At 44.2% G+C, this 19,270-nt stretch overlaps 1 protein-coding gene across 1 annotated transcript in view; it reads left to right on the forward strand.

Moving 5' to 3' along the window:
* The window catches only part of GUCY2F (guanylate cyclase 2F, retinal), a 51,208-nt gene extending 47,159 nt beyond the window's left edge, over window positions 1-4,049 (forward strand). Inside the window, exon 18 of the mRNA XM_074154376.1 lies at window positions 3,911-4,049. Coding sequence (XP_074010477.1) covers window positions 3,911-4,049 — 139 coding nt within the window. The remainder of the gene's footprint in view (window positions 1-3,910) is intronic.
* The last annotated feature ends 15,221 nt before the right edge of the window (window positions 4,050-19,270 follow it).

Below are 19,270 nucleotides of genomic sequence, written 5' to 3' on the forward strand. Positions count from 1 at the left end.
CCTCATTTAGAAAAAAAGATTTAAATATGGGACATACTGTGCAGAGACCATCATAAGCACTACCATATGTGAACACTCACTGCTAAATATAAGCTCCAAGGCACAGAGGACTGCTCTGCTGATCTACACCTATAAGCACAATACCTCTCTAAGGCCAAAGAGGATCTCTCACTTGGGTTAGCCCTGCTTGATAAAATCTGCATGTATACCGATAGTAAAATATTTAGCACATATATCATCCACAGATTTAAACCTCTGCACTGAAGCAAGGCTGATTAGCAGTGCATTATGGAGAACAGAAGGTCCTCATTAGCCCACTTGGCTCAATTAATGGGAAACAGCAGAAAAATCAATAAGGCACTTATACCTGGAGCTTTTCAGCAGTCCTAGTTCAATCCTTCTTGTGTGCATGAAGCTTTCAATGAAGGCAATTATGTCCTCAGCTGCCACTTGTTCCCATGTGCCTGCTTGGTGCCTTAGTGATGTTTCCAGCTAATCTATCTTAGACATTTATGATGAAAGGGATCATGCCATCAATAAGCTTGTTTTTCCTTTATAGCAATAAAGGGATGCTCTATAAGGGTCTCAGATGTAGTAATCTATAGTCCATTCACCCAGTTTACAGTCCCATTATCCTGGGACTGTAAATTGTTAACAGTCTCACAGAGTCCTTGCTATGATAAGACAGGGATCCCCGTCTCAGGACTTTTGGAGCATTCATCTGGCCTGGAGTCTAGAGGAAGGTCAAAACTCTGCTCCCCATGCTCAGAAAACGAATGCTTTAACCTTGAAAGAGTGACTGTGGACTCTGTTTTCCTTGGTGGACACCTGTTTTTGAAGGCAAGTGATGGTTCTGGCCAGATCTTGATAAAAAAGTGCAACAAAGCATGAGGAACACTGAAGTGCACCTCCAGTAACCTGGAGATAGCCACTAGTGATCTTTCTGCTTTCTCCTGCAGTAGGATATGGGATCTTAACATGGACCTACCAACCCACCTATGCAGGTGGGATTCAGCCCGGAGCACCATGATTGTCAATGACAGTTGTGCCAGGCTGGCAGATGAAACAGCAGCTGACGACCAAGCAGGATAAACTATGACATCTCAAATACTGCTAGGCAGTATCCTCAGGCAGCTGAATCCCACTCCAAGCATCTTATGGTGCTTTTGATATAGAGAAAGGGATTTCTTTTTTTCCTTCAAGGCTCAGCAGAGAACTGTCCCACAGAGAGGTTAATGACTCCCCATGATCCCTAGATTGATCTCAATTTAGAGGTGAGACTCAGACTCCAAGCAAGTCAGTCAGAGTTCATTGTGGAGTTCAAAGGGGTGAGATTTCACCCCAGTGTGGTTGGTAGCTGCTGTGTTTATGGAGGGATCGATGGTGCACAAATTGTAGTGCCACCTGTATTGCTCTTTGCTGACCTTTAGATATATAAGTATACAAGTAGTGTGTCCTGCATGGACAAAGGACCAGTCTGGGATCACCTAAAAGTACCGAGACTCAATTTTTAAAGTTATTTTCTCTCCTTTTTTTTTTTTTCCCCCTCAAGACTTTCCCTCTCCCTCTTTTCTGACCTCTCAACCCATGAACTCAGCTTAGTGACAGGAGATCCCTCAGGGTTCTCTCTCATTCAGGAAATACAGTAAGCACCCAAATCATTGCATCTTTCTGGCCAAGCCATACACTAGCAAGATGTGGCTGATCAGCGGTAAAGATCTGAAAGTTCATTCAGGACAGGGTTTTTGATAAAGATTTTCTCTATCCTCAAAGGTGAAACCCACGCCTACACAGAAACCCATACAATTACAGCTCACACCTTTAGCCCCACTGCGGGTATAATCTCAGATGGTCTTGCCTGCACGATTTCTCCAAAGATTAAAACCAGAACTGCAGAAACCAAGCACTCATTACTAGTGATTTCCCCCCCCCCCCATCCTATCTTTCTTCTCTTCTCCCTTTCTTCTGGTCTGCATCAGCTACTTCTTCTCTCTTGCTATGCAGGGACATCTCCCAGCAGCACACTGGAAGGCATATCTTCTTTGTCCAACACCAGAGAGGCCTAAAAGAAAAAAAAAAAAGAAGAAATTTCTTTTCCTTGTTCCCTTAGTGGTTGTAAAACATTTGAGATCATCTTTGACAAGGGCATCGGCTTTTTCTCATTAAGTGCAAAGAATGAATTTTCAGGGTGGATCCTCCACTGAATCTGAAATCGCATTGGGTTGATACATTTGGGTGATTTCTTAAGATTCAGGAGTTTACCTTTAGATCCCTTTCCTGGTTTTTGTCCTTGGTTGTCCTTGGTCTCCCACTGAGTATGAGAGTGCAGGGACCATGATGTGTGCTGAGTTTGGAGGTCCTGGCACTACTCCTGTTGCATCCAGATTTGATAGCCAGTCCTCAAGCACAGGTAACCAGACTATCAAACACCACCTGCAGAACCTTAGGTCAAATAACAAAATAAAATTGCCTTGAATGATAACAAAAAAGCATTAGATATATGGTGTTACACTACAAGGTGTTTGAGTGGTCAACCCTGCATACCTGGTCCTGGTGCCAGTGCTATTAGTTGACTTTGCTATAGTCTTATACATACCTTAAAGTGTATGTATATACTTTATAGATATCTAATAGATGCTTTAAGGACAGCTCATGCTGTGCTGTCATTAAAGGCAGTTTCATGAGGCTGCTTAACAATTCTATATTAATAATTGGTCATTAGGGGGACTAGTCCTTGCGCTTAGTAACATTTGTTCCCCTCCTTTCAAGACCTCACATCTTACAGTCTTGGGACCCCTGTTTCATGTAGTTGGTTTTACATATATTTCTGTTCTAAAGTAATTGCTTGTTCATTGTACACAACAATGATGTGTACAATTTAAAGCCGTATATATTTGTATATACACAATGATTTCTCAACTAGTTGTTTTTAATATCTATATAATCACAATGGTGTTATTAGTATGGGTTAGAATTTGGTTCTTTTTGGTTTACAACAGCTGGAATGATATTTTATTCTACTATACATATGGTGTATACATTATTCTACTGTTTCATATAGTGCTTTATGCAGGACGGGACAGCTGCAGAGTTGAGACCTACCTAAAGCCCTGCCATACACTCAGCTCCTGGCCTTCCACAAGTCCTTGAAGTTTTTTTGTTTCTGAAACCCCCATTATGTTATGCTAAATCTGTGCCTCCTGACAGATGGTAGAACCTGGGCATCAGGAACATTTCAGGCATCATAGCAAATGATACTCTTCAGCCCCTTCACATTGGTTTAGTAGCCTGGACCTAGATGTAGTCTCTCAGTTATCCCAGCTCTTAAGTCCAGCAGAGCTTATTCTCCCAGGAACAGTGCCAGGCTAAGGCAGGGAAACAACACCTGGATCTGAGATGGATGGCGGGTCTCCCTGCTTCTTTGGTCATCCTGTCTGGGGCTTGGTGAGATCATGGGGCTGTCAGAGCAGCTGGACCTTCAGATTTCTCATTGGTGGCCGTGAATGACCTCAAACCCAGAGAAACTCAGCTGATGAACAGGGAATCTCTGTTATTATCAGCTAGGGGCTTTATGAGGCTTGTGATGTGCATTTGGGAATGTTTTTCATGAGCAACTGAAACCCTCGCCTGTTTTTTATTTAAATGTAATTTACATTTGTAAAGTGAGTAACCTTGGATGAAAGCTCTATGTATCCCACTAATCCATGCAACAGCTCCCATGGTTGTATGGTCTACTGGGACCACCACGTCTTTGTGGTTCTCAACCAGCATCCCTCCTTGCCTGGTGCTTCTTGATGGCTTTGAGAACATCTAATGTTTCTGCTTTGTCTGACACAAAATGATGCAAAACGAAAGGCTATTCCTTAGCAAGCAAAGGTTCCTAACTCCTCCTCTCTTCTCCATTTTACAGCTTCAACTGGCCAGATGTGCTGACCAGGAAACTCAAATCTGTCCTGAGGGGCACAAAGAGGACACTGACAAAAGCAACATTTAAAGAGCTGGGGAGCATGAAGGAGGCCGGAATAAGTATTGAAGAGGATGAAATCTGAGAAGAGCACAGCACGAGAACTAGTAAGATCAGGGTGGATACCTTGAAGCCAACCCAGCAGAGGAGCTCACACTCTCCATTTAACTCCATTCCAGCCAAAACCAGTATAGTTGATGAAGCCTCTTAGCTCTTGCAGAGGGTGAACCTGAGCAGGCAGGTGAATCCTGACCATCAATTCTTGTGAAACTGGGTACCAGCTCACAGTTGTATGTCTGCATTTTTGGCAAGGATCCACTGGGGAGGAAAGCGATGGGAATGGTGATGGTAGTGCCAGTTCTCCATCAGCATCTGTCACAAGGATGAGCCCAGAAAACATTTTAGCTAGATCTGCACGGCAGCACAACCATGTCCGGCTGCAGTTGGGCCTGGATTTGAACAATAATGCCAAGTGCTAAAATGGTTTAACTGTTTTACATTAAATAGGTTTTTTGTTGTTGTTGTAGGAAACTATGGTTTCATGAAAATCAGTGCAATTGAGAAGAAAATGATTTTGACAACAACAAAAAATATTTTTTACTCCCCCACAAGGGGAAATTTTGGATCAAAATGTTTTGTTGCTCTGTGTCAATTTAACCTGAAACATTTTCTTTTAAATTGACATTTCAGCTGCAAATGCCATTTTAATGCTATTTTCAAACTGAAATGACAGTTTTGAAATGAAACAGTTTGGTATGAATCAATATTTGTTTCCAAATGCCAAAATGCGATTCTGCTCAAAATGTCAAAATATGTCATCTTCACAATTCCAGATCTAAACTGGAAGAACATTTTGTTTAGCTTTATACACACACACATATAGCATATCTAAAACATTTTATGCTTTTCATCCCAAAGCAGGATGAAAATGGAATGCCAAGGTATTGGAAAACTAAGATGCAGAGGATGACATTCTGCAGTTCCTTTAGCTGAGTAATACTCATAAGATATGAATTTTCTTTCCTGCAAAAGTGGAGCTGAGGGAATGAAAAGTACATCACTTAAGCAGTGCAAAGCCTAGGACACATTAATCTTCTTCCTTCCCAGTCTCCAAGTGGTCTCAAAGGCACTTGTCTTCAAAGTAAGCCTCCCAGAGGGTAAGAATACCTTTCTGCAAAGGGCCAGCATTTGGCCTGTAGGTATTTCTCACAGAGCACACTTCATCAAGGTCAAATAATTTTCTTCTTCTTGGCCACTTCTCCTTCCAGGTTTTTTACTCCTGTTCAATATCCGGCTTCTAACAAACTTCTGGGAATTATTATTTTCTCTTCTGCAAGGCTGAAGAGAACAGCAGATATGGTAATTTAATCAGTATGACCACCAGAAGGTGCTCATTGAAAACATGGAGACCTTTCTCAAGCTCAGTTTGAACTCTTCTCATCAGAGCAACCAGAGCAGATTTTTATCAATCAGATGATAAATAATAGTCAACAACCACTCACCAGACCTTCTTTGGTTATTGCAAATATCTTTATGAAACGAGGCAAGACAGACTGCACAAAGTTAAAGAAGATACTATTTTCACAACTAATTCATTGTAGCAAGTATAAAACACGTGTACTCTCAAAAGTAAGAGTGGTTTGGACTATAAACATCTGAAAAGTGAAAATGGAATGGAAAATCATTAATGTTCTTAAATAACAAGATTTTACTCTGTGGCACCTGGTTTTGTGAAAGAAGCTTTTGCTTATTTAGTGATGAGAGTTGATATTGCAGGTGGGGGAAATTGACCCTTGAAAGACACCTCTTAAAGGCTCATATGATACCTGAGCTGTCAAAGAGGGCTTAGGAGAGATTTAACCTTCTCCTCTGTGCTCACCCTCTACAAATTCATTCAGGAATAAAGTCCTATGGAAGAGACATGGGCCAGGCATTTCTGACACAACACACCTCAATATACAGTTCCAGAGAGGGACGTTATCTGGACTGGTCTGTGCAAACGTGAGTTTAAAATCAAACAACTTCTGTATAATTCATGTATTTTCCATTATTTTCCCCCGTCAAAAACATTGATCAGTGCTTTTCTGTTACGTAATGGTGTGGGTTCAATCAACCTGACCTCATGTTTTGGCTAAAGAGAATTGCAAGCTGCAGCAGGTAGAAAGCACATCCTCTCTATGGGGGACAGATGGTGTCTCCCTCTGCTCTTGGTGCAGTGTTTCCATGCAAGTGAGAGTTGCATCAATGGGTTTTGCTTGGAAAGGCCAGTGTGTAGTCAAGACTGGCCTCCATATGAAGAGAAATACTCACGATGATGTGCAAAAGGAGAATCATCTGGCTTAAACATAGACCTGTAAGGTACAGTCTAAGACAATCACCCAGACAGGTCCCCTAACAGTCAGAGAAGGGAAACAGGCACTTCCCAGGAGTGATTCTTAGGCCCCTACATGTGGATAACTCTGTGTGTGATGGGTGTCTCAGCTCCCATTGCAGCTAATGGACATCAAGTCAAAAGGTCCAAGGAGCCTAATCATAGAATCATTTCGGTTGGAAGGGACATTTAAGATCATGCAGTCCATCCATTAACCTAACACTACCAAGTCCACCACTAACCCATGTCCCTCAGCACCATGTCCACCCATCTTTTAAATACCTCCAGGGATGGTGACTCCACCACTTCCCTGGGCAGCCTGTTCCAAATCTTGATAACCCTTGCAGTGAAGAAAGTTTTTCTCAAATCCAATCTAAATCTCCCTTGGCGCAACTCAGCTGAGCCTAAAATGGGTGCCTACAACTGGCTAACACAGTCACCCCTAAGCTTCACTGACCATTGGCAGTGTCTTCATTCAAGCAATGGGAGCTTCATGCATGCAGAGATACCCAAATTGAGATATCTGTGATACAATTCAGCTGCTGATACAGAGGTGCTTAATGCCATTTAGGATGCCCTAGAGTACCTGCAACATCCAGACAGATCTGATAAATAAGACACAGGACCAGATACTTTTGCAATGGTGGCTGGAGGCCAGACAGCAGACCCCGAGATCTGAAATAGTACTAGACAGGTATGTTTAATGAGATAAATAAAGTTGAGGTGTCTTAACCCGAAAATGGATGCCACCCCAGATATCTGCATTAAGATGATTGAACCATGCCCGAAAAGTGCTTTCCGTCAACTCTAACAGAAGCTGCACTGATCAGCTCAGGTGGAGAAACCTACATCACAGATGACTAAAGTCAAGTTGGATGAACCTCACTCCCACATAGATACCATCACCGGTTCAGAGGAGGTGCTGGACTCCCTGACCTTTTCCCTGGGTCTGGAAGCTCTGCCACTTGGCTTTTCTAGATGTGCTAGGCCTCTCCAAAACACTTGTTCTTCCCAGCACACAGGCAAAATGGATGTAAAGGAAGGTACATATGAGCAGAAAACATAAAGTCTGTGAAGCGACTTCCCCCTGAAAACCTTCCCATTGATCCATTTAGCTGGTAATGTGACAGTGAGCAGGAGGGACAACGACCTTCTATTTCTGCTATATATCAAATTAAACATTTGTAAATGCATGAGGGGAAAAAAAAACCCAACACAACTCTTCAATCTACCACTATACATATATTCTCCCTTTCATATCTACACATATGTAAAGATTCATATATATTTGCGTTTGGGGGTACTCAGTTTTTTTTTCATTATTACCCACTAAGAAATAATCTTTTGAGTGTGCGTTTTTGTTAATGCATTTTAAGAAAATATTGGGTAGCCAAAACCTGAATTTTCCAGTTGAAGACGATTTAAACAAGGGGATTTCAATCTGCCCTTCTGCACACAGTTTTTGGATTCTTTCTTCAGCCTGTAGTCTTCTAAAATAAACAACATTCTTCGAATTTATTTAAAAAAATAAAATAGTAAATCTGTGGGAAAGGGTAGCAGAGTAGCAAAGTTCTGATCACTGATGACTTTAGTAATCCCAGGATAATTCTTAATTCTCTTTGAAGCCGGTGGGTTTTTTCCTCTTAATTTCAACAGGAAGAGGCCAAGGACTCATCCCCGAGTGTGATAACCTCTGCTGTTAGAGAGCCATAAAATATATTTATATTTTCCTGGCATTGTTCTGTTTAGACAGGTTTAGGTCTACTCATGAGATTTCTTCCTATGCTAACTATGATTACTGCATGAAGCTCTTTTCTTGTTATTTTGCTCCTAAAACTAGTCTGTGGATGTTGTAATGAGGAAGATGGGGGCTGGAAGCAACAAATGTGAGTTTTGTAGCTCCACAGCAGACTTCTCAGGCGATTGTGGACAAGTCACTTGGTGGATTTCTCGGATAGTGAAGCACACACTGTAGAAACCACTATCAACAAGAACTTACCATGTGATTGCCAGAGGTTTTACCACTAACGTTATAGGGTGAATTTTAATATAATTATGCAAACCCGCTGAGAGCTGTAGAAGATGTATTTATGCACAATATGCACTGTCTGAGTAGAGTTCATATTTCATACAGTATTTTTAACAGTGAATTAAAACCAAATGCCAATAAAGATCCTTGGAGACCTATCCCTCCACCTGAAAGTCTCTGTTCTTTGTATATTTAACCTCATCGCAGCTTACTTTCCAGCTCTCGGAGCAGATAAGGAGACCTCTATGGAGATCCCTGTTCACATATTCACTCCATTATTCAGTAATTTAGAGGCAGATCCCCAAAAGACCTCCAAATACACAAATAAGCAGCAGGACAGTCAAGCACAGGGGGTATGAGGAGATGTAGAAGAACCCAAGGAAGGTATGGTGTAGCCACGGCTTGGATGGGTATCAAAACAGCTGCAAGGAAAGTTTCCCATGAGAGGGGGTACTAAAGCGGAGAGGGGGCAATACCACTCCCCACAGCACATTTCTCATTGGAAAACATCAAGGTGCTTCTTGGGGGGTTGGGACTGCAGCCGGGTGAGGGCAGGAACAAGGCTGATGGTAAGTCTTCCACAGCATTTCCCCTCTTTGAACTCATGAAACTATGTTGTCTTTGTCCTGACACCCTCATGCAAAACCATCAGCGTGTCCTCCTTCCCTGAAGCTCTGGTTATTTACCTTGGCATTGTAGAGACATGTCCTTCAGTGGTGAGGTCAGGGACAGCTCCGCGGTCACTACGCGGTCAACTGTCTGTCCTCACACCAGCAATGGATTTGTCCCTTTGTTGAATGCCTGGGAGGCATCAGGGCAATCTGCTCCCTTCTCTCGATGCAACTGAGAACATGGTTTGGCAAGGTGGTATGCACAGGAAAACCCTCACTCCTCCTTCACCCACCTACTCACATGCTGTATCAGTGGTCATCACCTGGATGCAAGCCCATGGACATCTCTGGTGAAGGTGGGCTAAGGATTTTCTACTGTTGTAGCCACACGTCCTTAAATTTTCCTTCAGTCGTACCACAAAGTCCTAGTGTGACTCCCATTACTGACCTCATTTGTATTAAAAATAACTGTTTGAATAAAAGAATAGAAACATAGAATCATTTAGGTTGGGAGGGACTTTTCAGATCATCAAGTCCAACCATCAACCTAACACTGCCAAAACCTCCACTAAACCATGTCCCTCAGCACCACATCTGCCTGGCTTCTAAATACCTCCAGGGATGGTGACTCCACCACTTCCCTGGGCAGTCTGTTCCAATGCTTGACAACCGTTTTGGTGAAGATATTTTTCCTGAGATCCAATCTAAACCTCCCCTGGTGCAACCTGAGGCCATTACGTTTTGTCCTATCACTTGTTACTTGGGAGAAGAGACTGACCCCCACCTCTCTACAACTTCCTTTTAGATAATTGTATAGATGGGAGAAGGCAGAGGAAATAGAACTCTCCACACTCCTGATGAAGCCCTGTGAAATGGTGGCCTTAGATAAAGCTCTTGCAGACAGAACTCAGCCTGATGAAGAGCTATGGGATTGCTGTGTCAGCTTGTGGGAACAGCACTGATAGAGAGCTGATGTAAGGGGAGATTGGGTTAGCGCAGAGTTGTACCAGACCTCCAAAATGTACCAAAAGCCATTGCATTCAGAATGATTTCCAGAACCTGGGTCATTGCAATCCTCTCCTCCAGCGTCCTGCAGGCAGTGGTGGGCAGCAGCACGCAGGTCTCCTGGGCCAGTGAGACAGTCAGGCAGGTAAGTGAAGCTTTTCAGGGTTTGTCCCACACCAGGGTACTCCCACAGTCTTCTTCCAGTGACCACAGGGAGGGTTCCCGAGCTGATGAAACCAGCTCCATGTTCTGTGTGGTGTAAGCACCTAATGCTTTTCCTCTGGTGGCATGACTTTACAGCTCTCGGTATTAAATTCCATTCACCATCTTTTTCTTCATTCACTAGAGTTCCTCACAATCCTCCCCAAGCTTTACTTCATGATATCTACAGATGTCAGTCTCCCTTGGTTCTCCTTCCTTCCTTGACCAAGGTCTCTGAGCATCTCTCAATTCTGCTAAACAGTGCAGGACCCAGCAGGGAACTGTGAAGATCACCCTTAAAAGTTGTTGCACAATAAATCCTGGTCATGCAATTCTCCTCTTTGCTTCCTGCCTCCACATTAGTCTCAATCCATGATCTTTGCCCTTCACTTTGTCATAACTTGGTGCAATACAGTCTCCTGTATTGTACAGACCTGTTTAGGATCTCATGAAAGTCAAGAAAAATTTTATCAGCTGGTTCTCTTTTATGGACTGCTTCATTGACACACTAAAATTATTTTATTCAGAGGAATTAAATGTCCCTTTTGCCACTATCTCTTTGCAACTTGGGGCTGTCCAGGAGCCAAACTAGATAGTACAGACTGCAGGCACAGTTAAAAAAAAAAAACGTACAACAGACTGAAAATAAATACACTAATTTTCACAAAGCTAAATGTCTGGAACATTTTTCATTAACATATGCAAAGAAGCTCAGGGATATAGGGCCAATGACCAAAGCTGAAGTGTGTTATATCTACATAGACCTGATGTCCAAATGAAAACCATGATACGATGCATGAGATTCCAGTTGGTCTTGAGCAGAAGGCATTTATTAGCGCTGAAGCTTTTTTTTGCTATTATTGTCAAGGTTTGCCAAGTTGCAAATGTTCTGCAGTTTTCTGATGGAAAATGGTCTGGTTTTCTAGCAGTTTGTTTGCCAGGGAGCTCAGCTGCCCGTCTGCTGGGCTGTCTCCATCACCCGTTCCAGCCTCTCGCTGCAAAGCAACCCCGGAGGCAGATGTCTCTGATCTAACCTCCACACACATCCAATTTCCTTCTTTATTTATTTTCTCGCTCAGAAGCTGGAGCCGAAATAACATTTCAAAATATTGAAATCCTGCAGGAAACCAACTGACCTTTCTCCGTGCTAGTCAGAAAACTGTGGGCAGGAAGAGAAGGCAGCGAAACAGACTAAAACGTGGCTGAAGCTCTGGTCTTCAGGTCTTTGCTCACCAGGAGCTATGCACCGTCCGAACGTCACGTAGCACAGAATAATATCCGATGGCAGATGTACCGCAATTAACTGCTTTAATAACCGTGGCTTATTGAATGTTTCTTCTGTTGTAGGACCAGAGGGGTTTAACTATGTATGAGTGTCTGGGGGTGTAGAAACTCCTTACGTCTCTCTGCGTGCGAGCTTTGCTCTGGTACATTATTGCTTTAAAGAACAAAGCTGAAAATTATTAATCTGAACACTTCTGATTTTAAAGGAAGTTCAGGCTTGGCTCTGAACATGCATTTTGTGACTCAGGGCTGTTTGTAAAAAGAAAGCATCACAGGAGCAGAGCATTCCTCGCCAATCCTTGTTTTGAGCCGTCTGCGAAATCTTGGCACCGTGTCCTGAGAATGCAGTGTGGAAATAAAGCTTTTGTTTAACCTACTTGTGTGGGCTCCCTGCGGAGGTGATTGTCTGCCCGGTCAAATCCGTAACTCTAGCTCCCCAAACACCATCATCGCGTAGAAAGCACCAGAGGGAATAATCACAGGTTGTTATCCAAATAAGGTGCCAAAGTTTATTCGTGGAGGGATGTCATTGAGGTTGCTCTGGTTGACGGCACCTGTCAGGACTGCAACACAGTCAGTCCAAGAGGGAAATATGACCCAGTACTCATGGTGGGTCCAAGCCTCAGGTCCAACCTGCAGGATGACCCAGTTAACGCTGCTTCTTGGGCTATGGAGAGGAGGGATCAGCCTGGAAACCTTTTCCTCTCTACCTCTACTGCTGTAGCTTTGTCCTGGTGGCCCAGGTCTCACTGGGAAGGGTGCAGACTGTCCAACACTTGTGTGTGTGGAACGGGACAGGACATACGAGACCAGGTAAGGTTAGAATACAAAGGTTTGTTTAAATCTTTGTTTAGATGGGATGAACCTGCCTTGGTTGTACGTTCAGGCACTGTTGTCCACATGTGCCCAGCCAGCAGAAGATGAGCAAGTGGAAAGGAACTGAGTGAAGAACCTCCCTAGCTGGGAAGTCCTCTGGCTGTGGCAGGACAGTAGGTTTCATATCCTGAGAGGGCTCCAGCAAATCATTCCCCCACATCTGGAACATTAGGCAGCCCTGAGCATTGAGAGTAATCCACCTTGCATGAAACTTCTGAGGCCTTAGAAATGGAAAAGCACAAAGGGATGCTCCTCAGAAAGTAATGGTGACATCTGTGTGACTAAATGACACCCTTCCCTGGCACTGGAGCCAGCTAATAAACTGCCTTCCCCTCCCAAACACCCAAGCTACATGGTAGGAATATCTTTGGTCCCAGATATGCCCCAAGATTATTTGGGGTGGTGCTTATTGGTCAAGGGACCACTGGTGGTAGCAATTTAACAGTCGAATCCAGCACCCAGCAACTGGTCACTGGTTCAGATGGAACTACTGTAAGACAGAAAGGAAGATGAGTACTGCCACAGTCATTGGACAATGTGCTATAAATGCTGGGTCTGGACACTATGGACACCACCTCCACATTGCCTAAGGCTACCGGGGACAAGATATGCTCATCCCTCTGCATGGCTTTGAAACACAATCCAAGGCAAATATGAAATTGGGACATTAATCTACAGAAGGGCTTGAAAATCTCAAGGTCTCCAAGGGCTGAAGGTTCTTTTCCCAAACAGGAAAGGCTGTAGATTCACTTGGAAATGTTGAGTGGTGAATGGAGGTGTTGAAACAAGAATTTTCTCTGGTTCACTTCCCTCTAGACATAGACAAATCCCATCAATGTGAATAGAGCCTGAGAAGACACCTTTGATGCCCTTCCCACTGTAGTAGGTCATCCCTAAGAGAAAAGGCTGGGAACACCAAGTTTAGGTGACATTTCTTATATTTATATGAGTCCTGAGAACTGCAATGTGGAACAGACTTATCTTCACTGTCTAATGCCCAGGTGCTGGACACATCTGTAGATGTGGAGAGCTGAAATCCCTCTACTCTTCGCAGCTACAAGGGGAAATGAGTGGAAACACAATATTGAGCCCTTGGTGAACTAAAAATAAACCCCGTTGAGGGGCTGAAGGTGTATATCTCCTCCAAGCTTTCAGCCCAGGGCCACCTTTGTCTCTGTCCTCTTGCTAACCCAGCCCGGCATTGTGTAGGGGAAAGCACATCCATGCTGCTGCAGTTATTTTTATGCTGTCCTGCATTTTCTGTAAGAACTGGTCCTGGAAAAACATTTTGCTCTTGATTTTGTACAGCTCACCCAGTTTCGCCAGAATTTATTTATAGAGAGGAAAAGGACACATGAAGAGCTCACTGGTCTCTCCAAGCTGGAACAAACGTTTAACTATACTTCTATTATTTTCATGCCGAATTATTTTAACTGAACTAAATGTTAACACAATCACAGCAAGGTGGAAAATCTTCAGCATTAAAAAAGACCAGCTACAGCCAGTGGCAATAATTAACTGTCACTCACATCTGCATCATTCAGGTTCAAGGTACAATTCAGGTGCAAGCATTTTCCGCCCATATATGTCAATGCATATGCATATGCACATACATATATGTATGTACATACATATATGTGTAAACATGTATATATAAATAGATAGGTATACATACAATTAATCAGCAGCCATCCACCACCAGAGGGCAGGCAAAGTATATGTAAATCAGTTGTCCAATGTGTTCACTGCACGTGTCAATGAGCGAATTTTTCAGCGGCCAGAAAGGAATTGCCAATGTTTTCTTTGACCATCTCCAGTGACTTTCTTACCCTGAATCTCAAGCCTTAAGACAACCTCATGTTGCACAATGCGCTGGGGTTTTTTGGGTGTTTTGGTGGTTTTTTTTTTTCATTTCTTTGTTTAGAAATTATCTGCATTTTTCCAGGATGAAATGGGCTGAGCTGGGAGCAGGCCACCATGAGGTAACCACAGGGAGTGTCACATGTGAAAGGTGAGAAGCTTCCTCGGTGCTGCGGCTGAAAGAGGAATGGATGTTGGCACGTGTGTGTCTGGAGAAAGGGGAAGGTCAGTGGGAGCTGTATGCCTCCACTTTTCAGTGGGCATAAGCTATTAATCAGTGGATATTCACCAATGTACAGTAAAAAGCCTAGTCCCATCTGGGGTGTGTTAAACATTTATCAAGACTGTCTTACCGAACAGCTGAAAACAACCAAGATCCAAATCCAGTGATGTTGGTGTGAACCAATAAGCAATGTGGCTACTCTCGTAGTCCTGAGTCCTAGGAACAGCTTACTTCACCCATTAAGATACGAGGTGTGCTAGCAGGTGCATGGACCCTCTGGACAGACTCGATATCAGACTAGATATAAGGAAGACATTTTTTACAATGAGGGTGGTGAAACACTGGCCCAGGTTGCCTAGAGACGTGGGAGATGCCTCATGCCTGGAAACATTCCAGGTCAGGTTGGACGGGGCTCTGAGCAACCTGATCTAGTTGAAGATGTCCCTGCTTATGGCAGAGGGGTTGGACTAGATGGACTTTAAAGGTCCTTTCCAACCCAAACCATTCTGTGATTATATGATAGGTACAATGAGCAAAGAAGAGCTTATCTTCTTTTCACTCATGCTATGGAGAGGACAGAAATACAGGAGTCTTGACATCAGAATGTAAATCCTAAGGCACATGGTCCTCCAACCAGGAGATGCTTATGATATGGCACAGTCAGACCTTCTAGATATGATGGTTCATGAGATCTATAAGGATCATTGTCTAAAACCCAGTGTCTTTGACCTGGGTAGGAAAAGGGATGTACAGTCTAACCCCAGAAGTTACATCCCAACTTGCTCACAAAGATCTTTGCATTTGTGAAGGAGATGCTTTATAGGGGTACAGACACTCCTCAGGGCAGGAATCCTGCTCAGTGCTTCACTCAGTGGGGTGACAGATGTCAGACCTTCAAAGCAACAACAGAATGGCAGAATCACTTGTAATGTTTGTAACACATCCGGCAATACCATCCCCAAGTGGCTTCTTCCAAGGAAATCTGGAAAGTATTTTAAATGATTGATATGTCCAACCTGGGCAGGAAAGCTGGGATTTATACCAGCAGGAGGTATACCCACAACCAGCAAAAAATCCAGTTCTCTGTTTCCTGACTGCACGAGGGACTCATTTCCTTTAATTTTGAATCTGTGTCTGCATTAGTCACTCACCACTCCCTTTGTGTTCACAGGAGAAAGTAGGAGCTCCTTATGGGTGACTCATCTGCTGGAGAATGAGATGAATCACGAGCAAGAAGAGCTTCCATTTCCCTCTATGAGCTGCTGGAGGATATCAAGATCAGTGGTTTATTTGATAGATGCCGACCTTGCAGATGTCTACATTTGATCAGAGATAGCTCATCTTCTTTCACCCACGACATAATTCTGGGGTTACAAATTTGTATAAGAAAAAGGAGACCAGGAATTTACTCAGATCTTCAATGCTACTGCTGTAGCTTCTTCTGCTTGTTCTCGACAGGGGGCTGATGGTACATGTTTGAGCATAGTGATCTGTGCTTCTATATTCTCCATATTTCACCACTCCTGTGCACTAAACTTCCCAGTGGAAATGCAGCCTGTGCAATGGATCCAAAGCTTTTGCTGAGTGCATCCCACCTCCAAAATCTAGAAGGAGACGTTCGGCATCAAATGAAATTTCCAGTGTTTTGAACAATCTGAAAGACCAATGAGCAGGTCTAAAAATACATTTTTTCATGCTGTTGCCCTATGTCCGCTTTCTCTCTCCAATGAAATAACTCTAATGTTCATTCCCCCATGTCTCTCAGAGTACCCCCTGCTTCATTATTTGGTGGGCTGGGGGGTGTTAGATGGTGCAGGTACCTTCCTTCTCCAGGAGTATGTTCCACCCGAAGCACTGTGCGCAGGGACTGCCATGATGTACTGTGTCAGCACAGCAAGGATGAAGCTAGGGCTTAAATATTTTCCCCTCCATGCAAAAAAAACCCAAAATACATCATTGGGGGTGGGAGTTATATTACTCAAGAAAAGCCAACACATTGGGCAGGAAGCAAAGACATTTTGGAAATAACCCAGAATCCAGCTGTGGGCTATAAAAAAAAATGCTTTCAATAAGCGATGACGTAGTGATGGATCAAGGGGCTATGGGAAGGATCAAAGGGTTTAAGGAACATGACAAAAATAGAGCATTTCTAAGTCATTTCTTCTCTCCCAAGGACACGGTTGCAACTTTCTTTTTTTCAGGGTTTGCCTGAAAAATCAGCATAGAAGGAGCTAAAGACCGGGCAGATCACACTCTCAACCAACTGTGGTGAAACCCTTTTCCACAAGAGCTGAAAATTACCTGTTTCATGATGAGCTTCAAGGCCTCCCAGATATAATGCTGGCAATGCCTTCATTATAGCTTCCCCACAGTAAGACATCACCTACCCAAAGTAAACACGGTGAAGAGGTGGAAAGAAAAGGGACAACAAAAAGGGAAAATTGGTAATTTCAGTGGAGGTTGATTTTCGCAAGGTCTGAGTCAACAGCGGGGACTAAAAAAGCCAGGTGAGAAACCAGTTTTCCTCTTCATTCTCCACTCAAAAGAAAATGAAAAGAAGGAAAAAGAATGGATGATATTTCACATTTTGAATGGAGTAAAAGATCTAAAGAGAGAAACATGATCTCTAACCCCATTAACAGAGACGGCAGAGCAAACTCTTCTGCAGCTTGTTGGGCACCACCTGATTCACAGAGCCTCCTGCTGTTGCAGTGTCAGGCAGAGATAGGGGAAGTATTTGCAAGAGAAACCACATCAGTCTCGTCTGGTTTGCCATTTCAAGATAAACCAGATTTCTCACATAGAGCACAATTTCCTGAACCTGTTGATAAAACTTGGGATGTTTCAAGCACAGGCTCGAAGACGCTCCTGGAGATGGGGGGGTGGAGGGGGTGGGGGTGGGCAGACAAAGCCCAGAGACACTTGATGAATCTGTGTTTGATGCAGGCTGCCTCCGACCACCAGATCTGGCAGGGCAAGTGCAAGGCAGAAGGTCTCTGCCCTTATTTTCGTCTTCTCAAGGTGTTCACCTGGCAACTTTGCCTGCAAGCCGTGCCTCAAAGTCTCACTGGGCAACAGTGTGAGTCTGAGGCCCACAGCCACCAGAAAGTAAAACCAGAGGACTCTGGAGGCAGTTTTGACCCTCCACAATACAAACACAGATTCCACTTGCCCTGTTTTCCAACCCCCCAAAATGATGGGACTCTCTGCAGCTCCTGCATCATGCTTTTTCTTTCCTGGGAGTTTTGCCCACGTTTTCCCCGTTCTTTTTCGCTTACTGTCTCACTGCCCCATGTCCCATCAACCCCCACACCTGGCCATCATTTCCTCCTGAACTGTACTTGTGTTATCTTATAGAATCATAGAATGGTTTGGGTTGGAAGGAACCTTTAAAGGTTATCTAGTCCAACCCCCTGCCACGGGCAGGGACACTTCCCACTAGACCTGGTTGCTCAAAGTTCCACTCAACTTGGCCTTGAAGACTTGCAGGGATGGGGCAGCCACAACTTCTTTGAGCAACCTGGGTTTGTGTCTCACCACTCTCATTGTGAAAAATTTCTTCCTGATATCTAATCTAAGTCTCCCCTCTTTCAGTTTGAAGCCATTACCCCTTGTCCTGTCACAACATATCCTGCTAAAAAGCCTGTCCCCATCTTTCTTATAAGACACCTTTAAGTACTGAAAAGCTGCAATAAGGTCTCTCTGGAGCCTTCTCTTCTCCAGGCTGAACCCCCCCAACTCTCTCAGCCTGTCCTCACAGCAGAGGGGCTCCAGCCCTCGCAGCATCTCCATGGCCTCCTCTGGCCCCGTTCCAACAGGTCCATGTCTCTCCTGTGCTGAGGCCCCAGAACTGGAGGCAGCACTGGGGGGTGTCTCCCCAGAGCGGAGCAGAGGGGCAGAATCCCCCCCATCGCCCTGCTGGCCACGCTGCTGGGGATGCAGCCCAGGGTGCAGGGGGCTGTCTGGGCTGCCAGCACACATTGCCAGTTCATGTCCAGCTTTTCACCCACCAGTACACCCAAATCCTTCTCTGCAGGGGTGCTCTCAGTCTCTTCCTCCCGCAGCCTGTGTGGATACTGGGGGTTGCCTTGACGCAGCTGCAAAACCTTGCACTTGGCCTTGTTGAACCTCATGAGGTTGCCATAGGCACAGTTCTCGAGCTTGTCCACGTCACTCTGGATGGCATCCCATCTCTCAGGTGTCTCAACTGCACCGCTCAGCTTGGTGCCATCTGCAAACTTGCTGACGGTGCTTTTGATCCCGCTCTCTATGTCATTGATGAAAGACATTAAACAGTACTGGTTCCAATAAGGACCCCTGAGGGACACCACTTGTCACCAGTCTCCATCTGGGCATGAAGCCATTGACCACTACCCTCTGGATGTGACATCCAACCAATTCCTCATCCACTGACCAGTTCACCCACCACACCCATAGCTCTTCCATTTAGTGAGAAGGATGCTGTGGGGGATGGTGTTAAAAGCCCTATAGAAGTCCAGATAGATGACATCCGTAGCTCTTCAGATCTTCTGTAGACTCTCACTCTGCAGAAGAGTCACCTGATCACCAAAGTCATCTCATCTAAATCATGTGGTGGTACCTGCTCATGCTGGGAGTTTCAACAGTATTTGCTACTCCAGGTGATGTACAACATCCCTCAAGCTCTCCACAAATGTCTTGAGCACCATTATGTTCTTATTCAATTTTCTAGCACTGCCTGCCTAAGCATCAAGCAGTGCCTGGGAACAGGCAGTCACCCAAGTGACAAGAAGAGCCAGGAGTATGCCCATCCTGCAAATCACTACATCGTAGTGTGAACACAGCTGACCCCTTCGTAGCTAGTCAT

Source organism: Numenius arquata, chromosome 1, assembly GCF_964106895.1.
Source record: "Numenius arquata chromosome 1, bNumArq3.hap1.1, whole genome shotgun sequence".
Classification (NCBI taxonomy): domain Eukaryota; kingdom Metazoa; phylum Chordata; class Aves; order Charadriiformes; family Scolopacidae; genus Numenius; species Numenius arquata.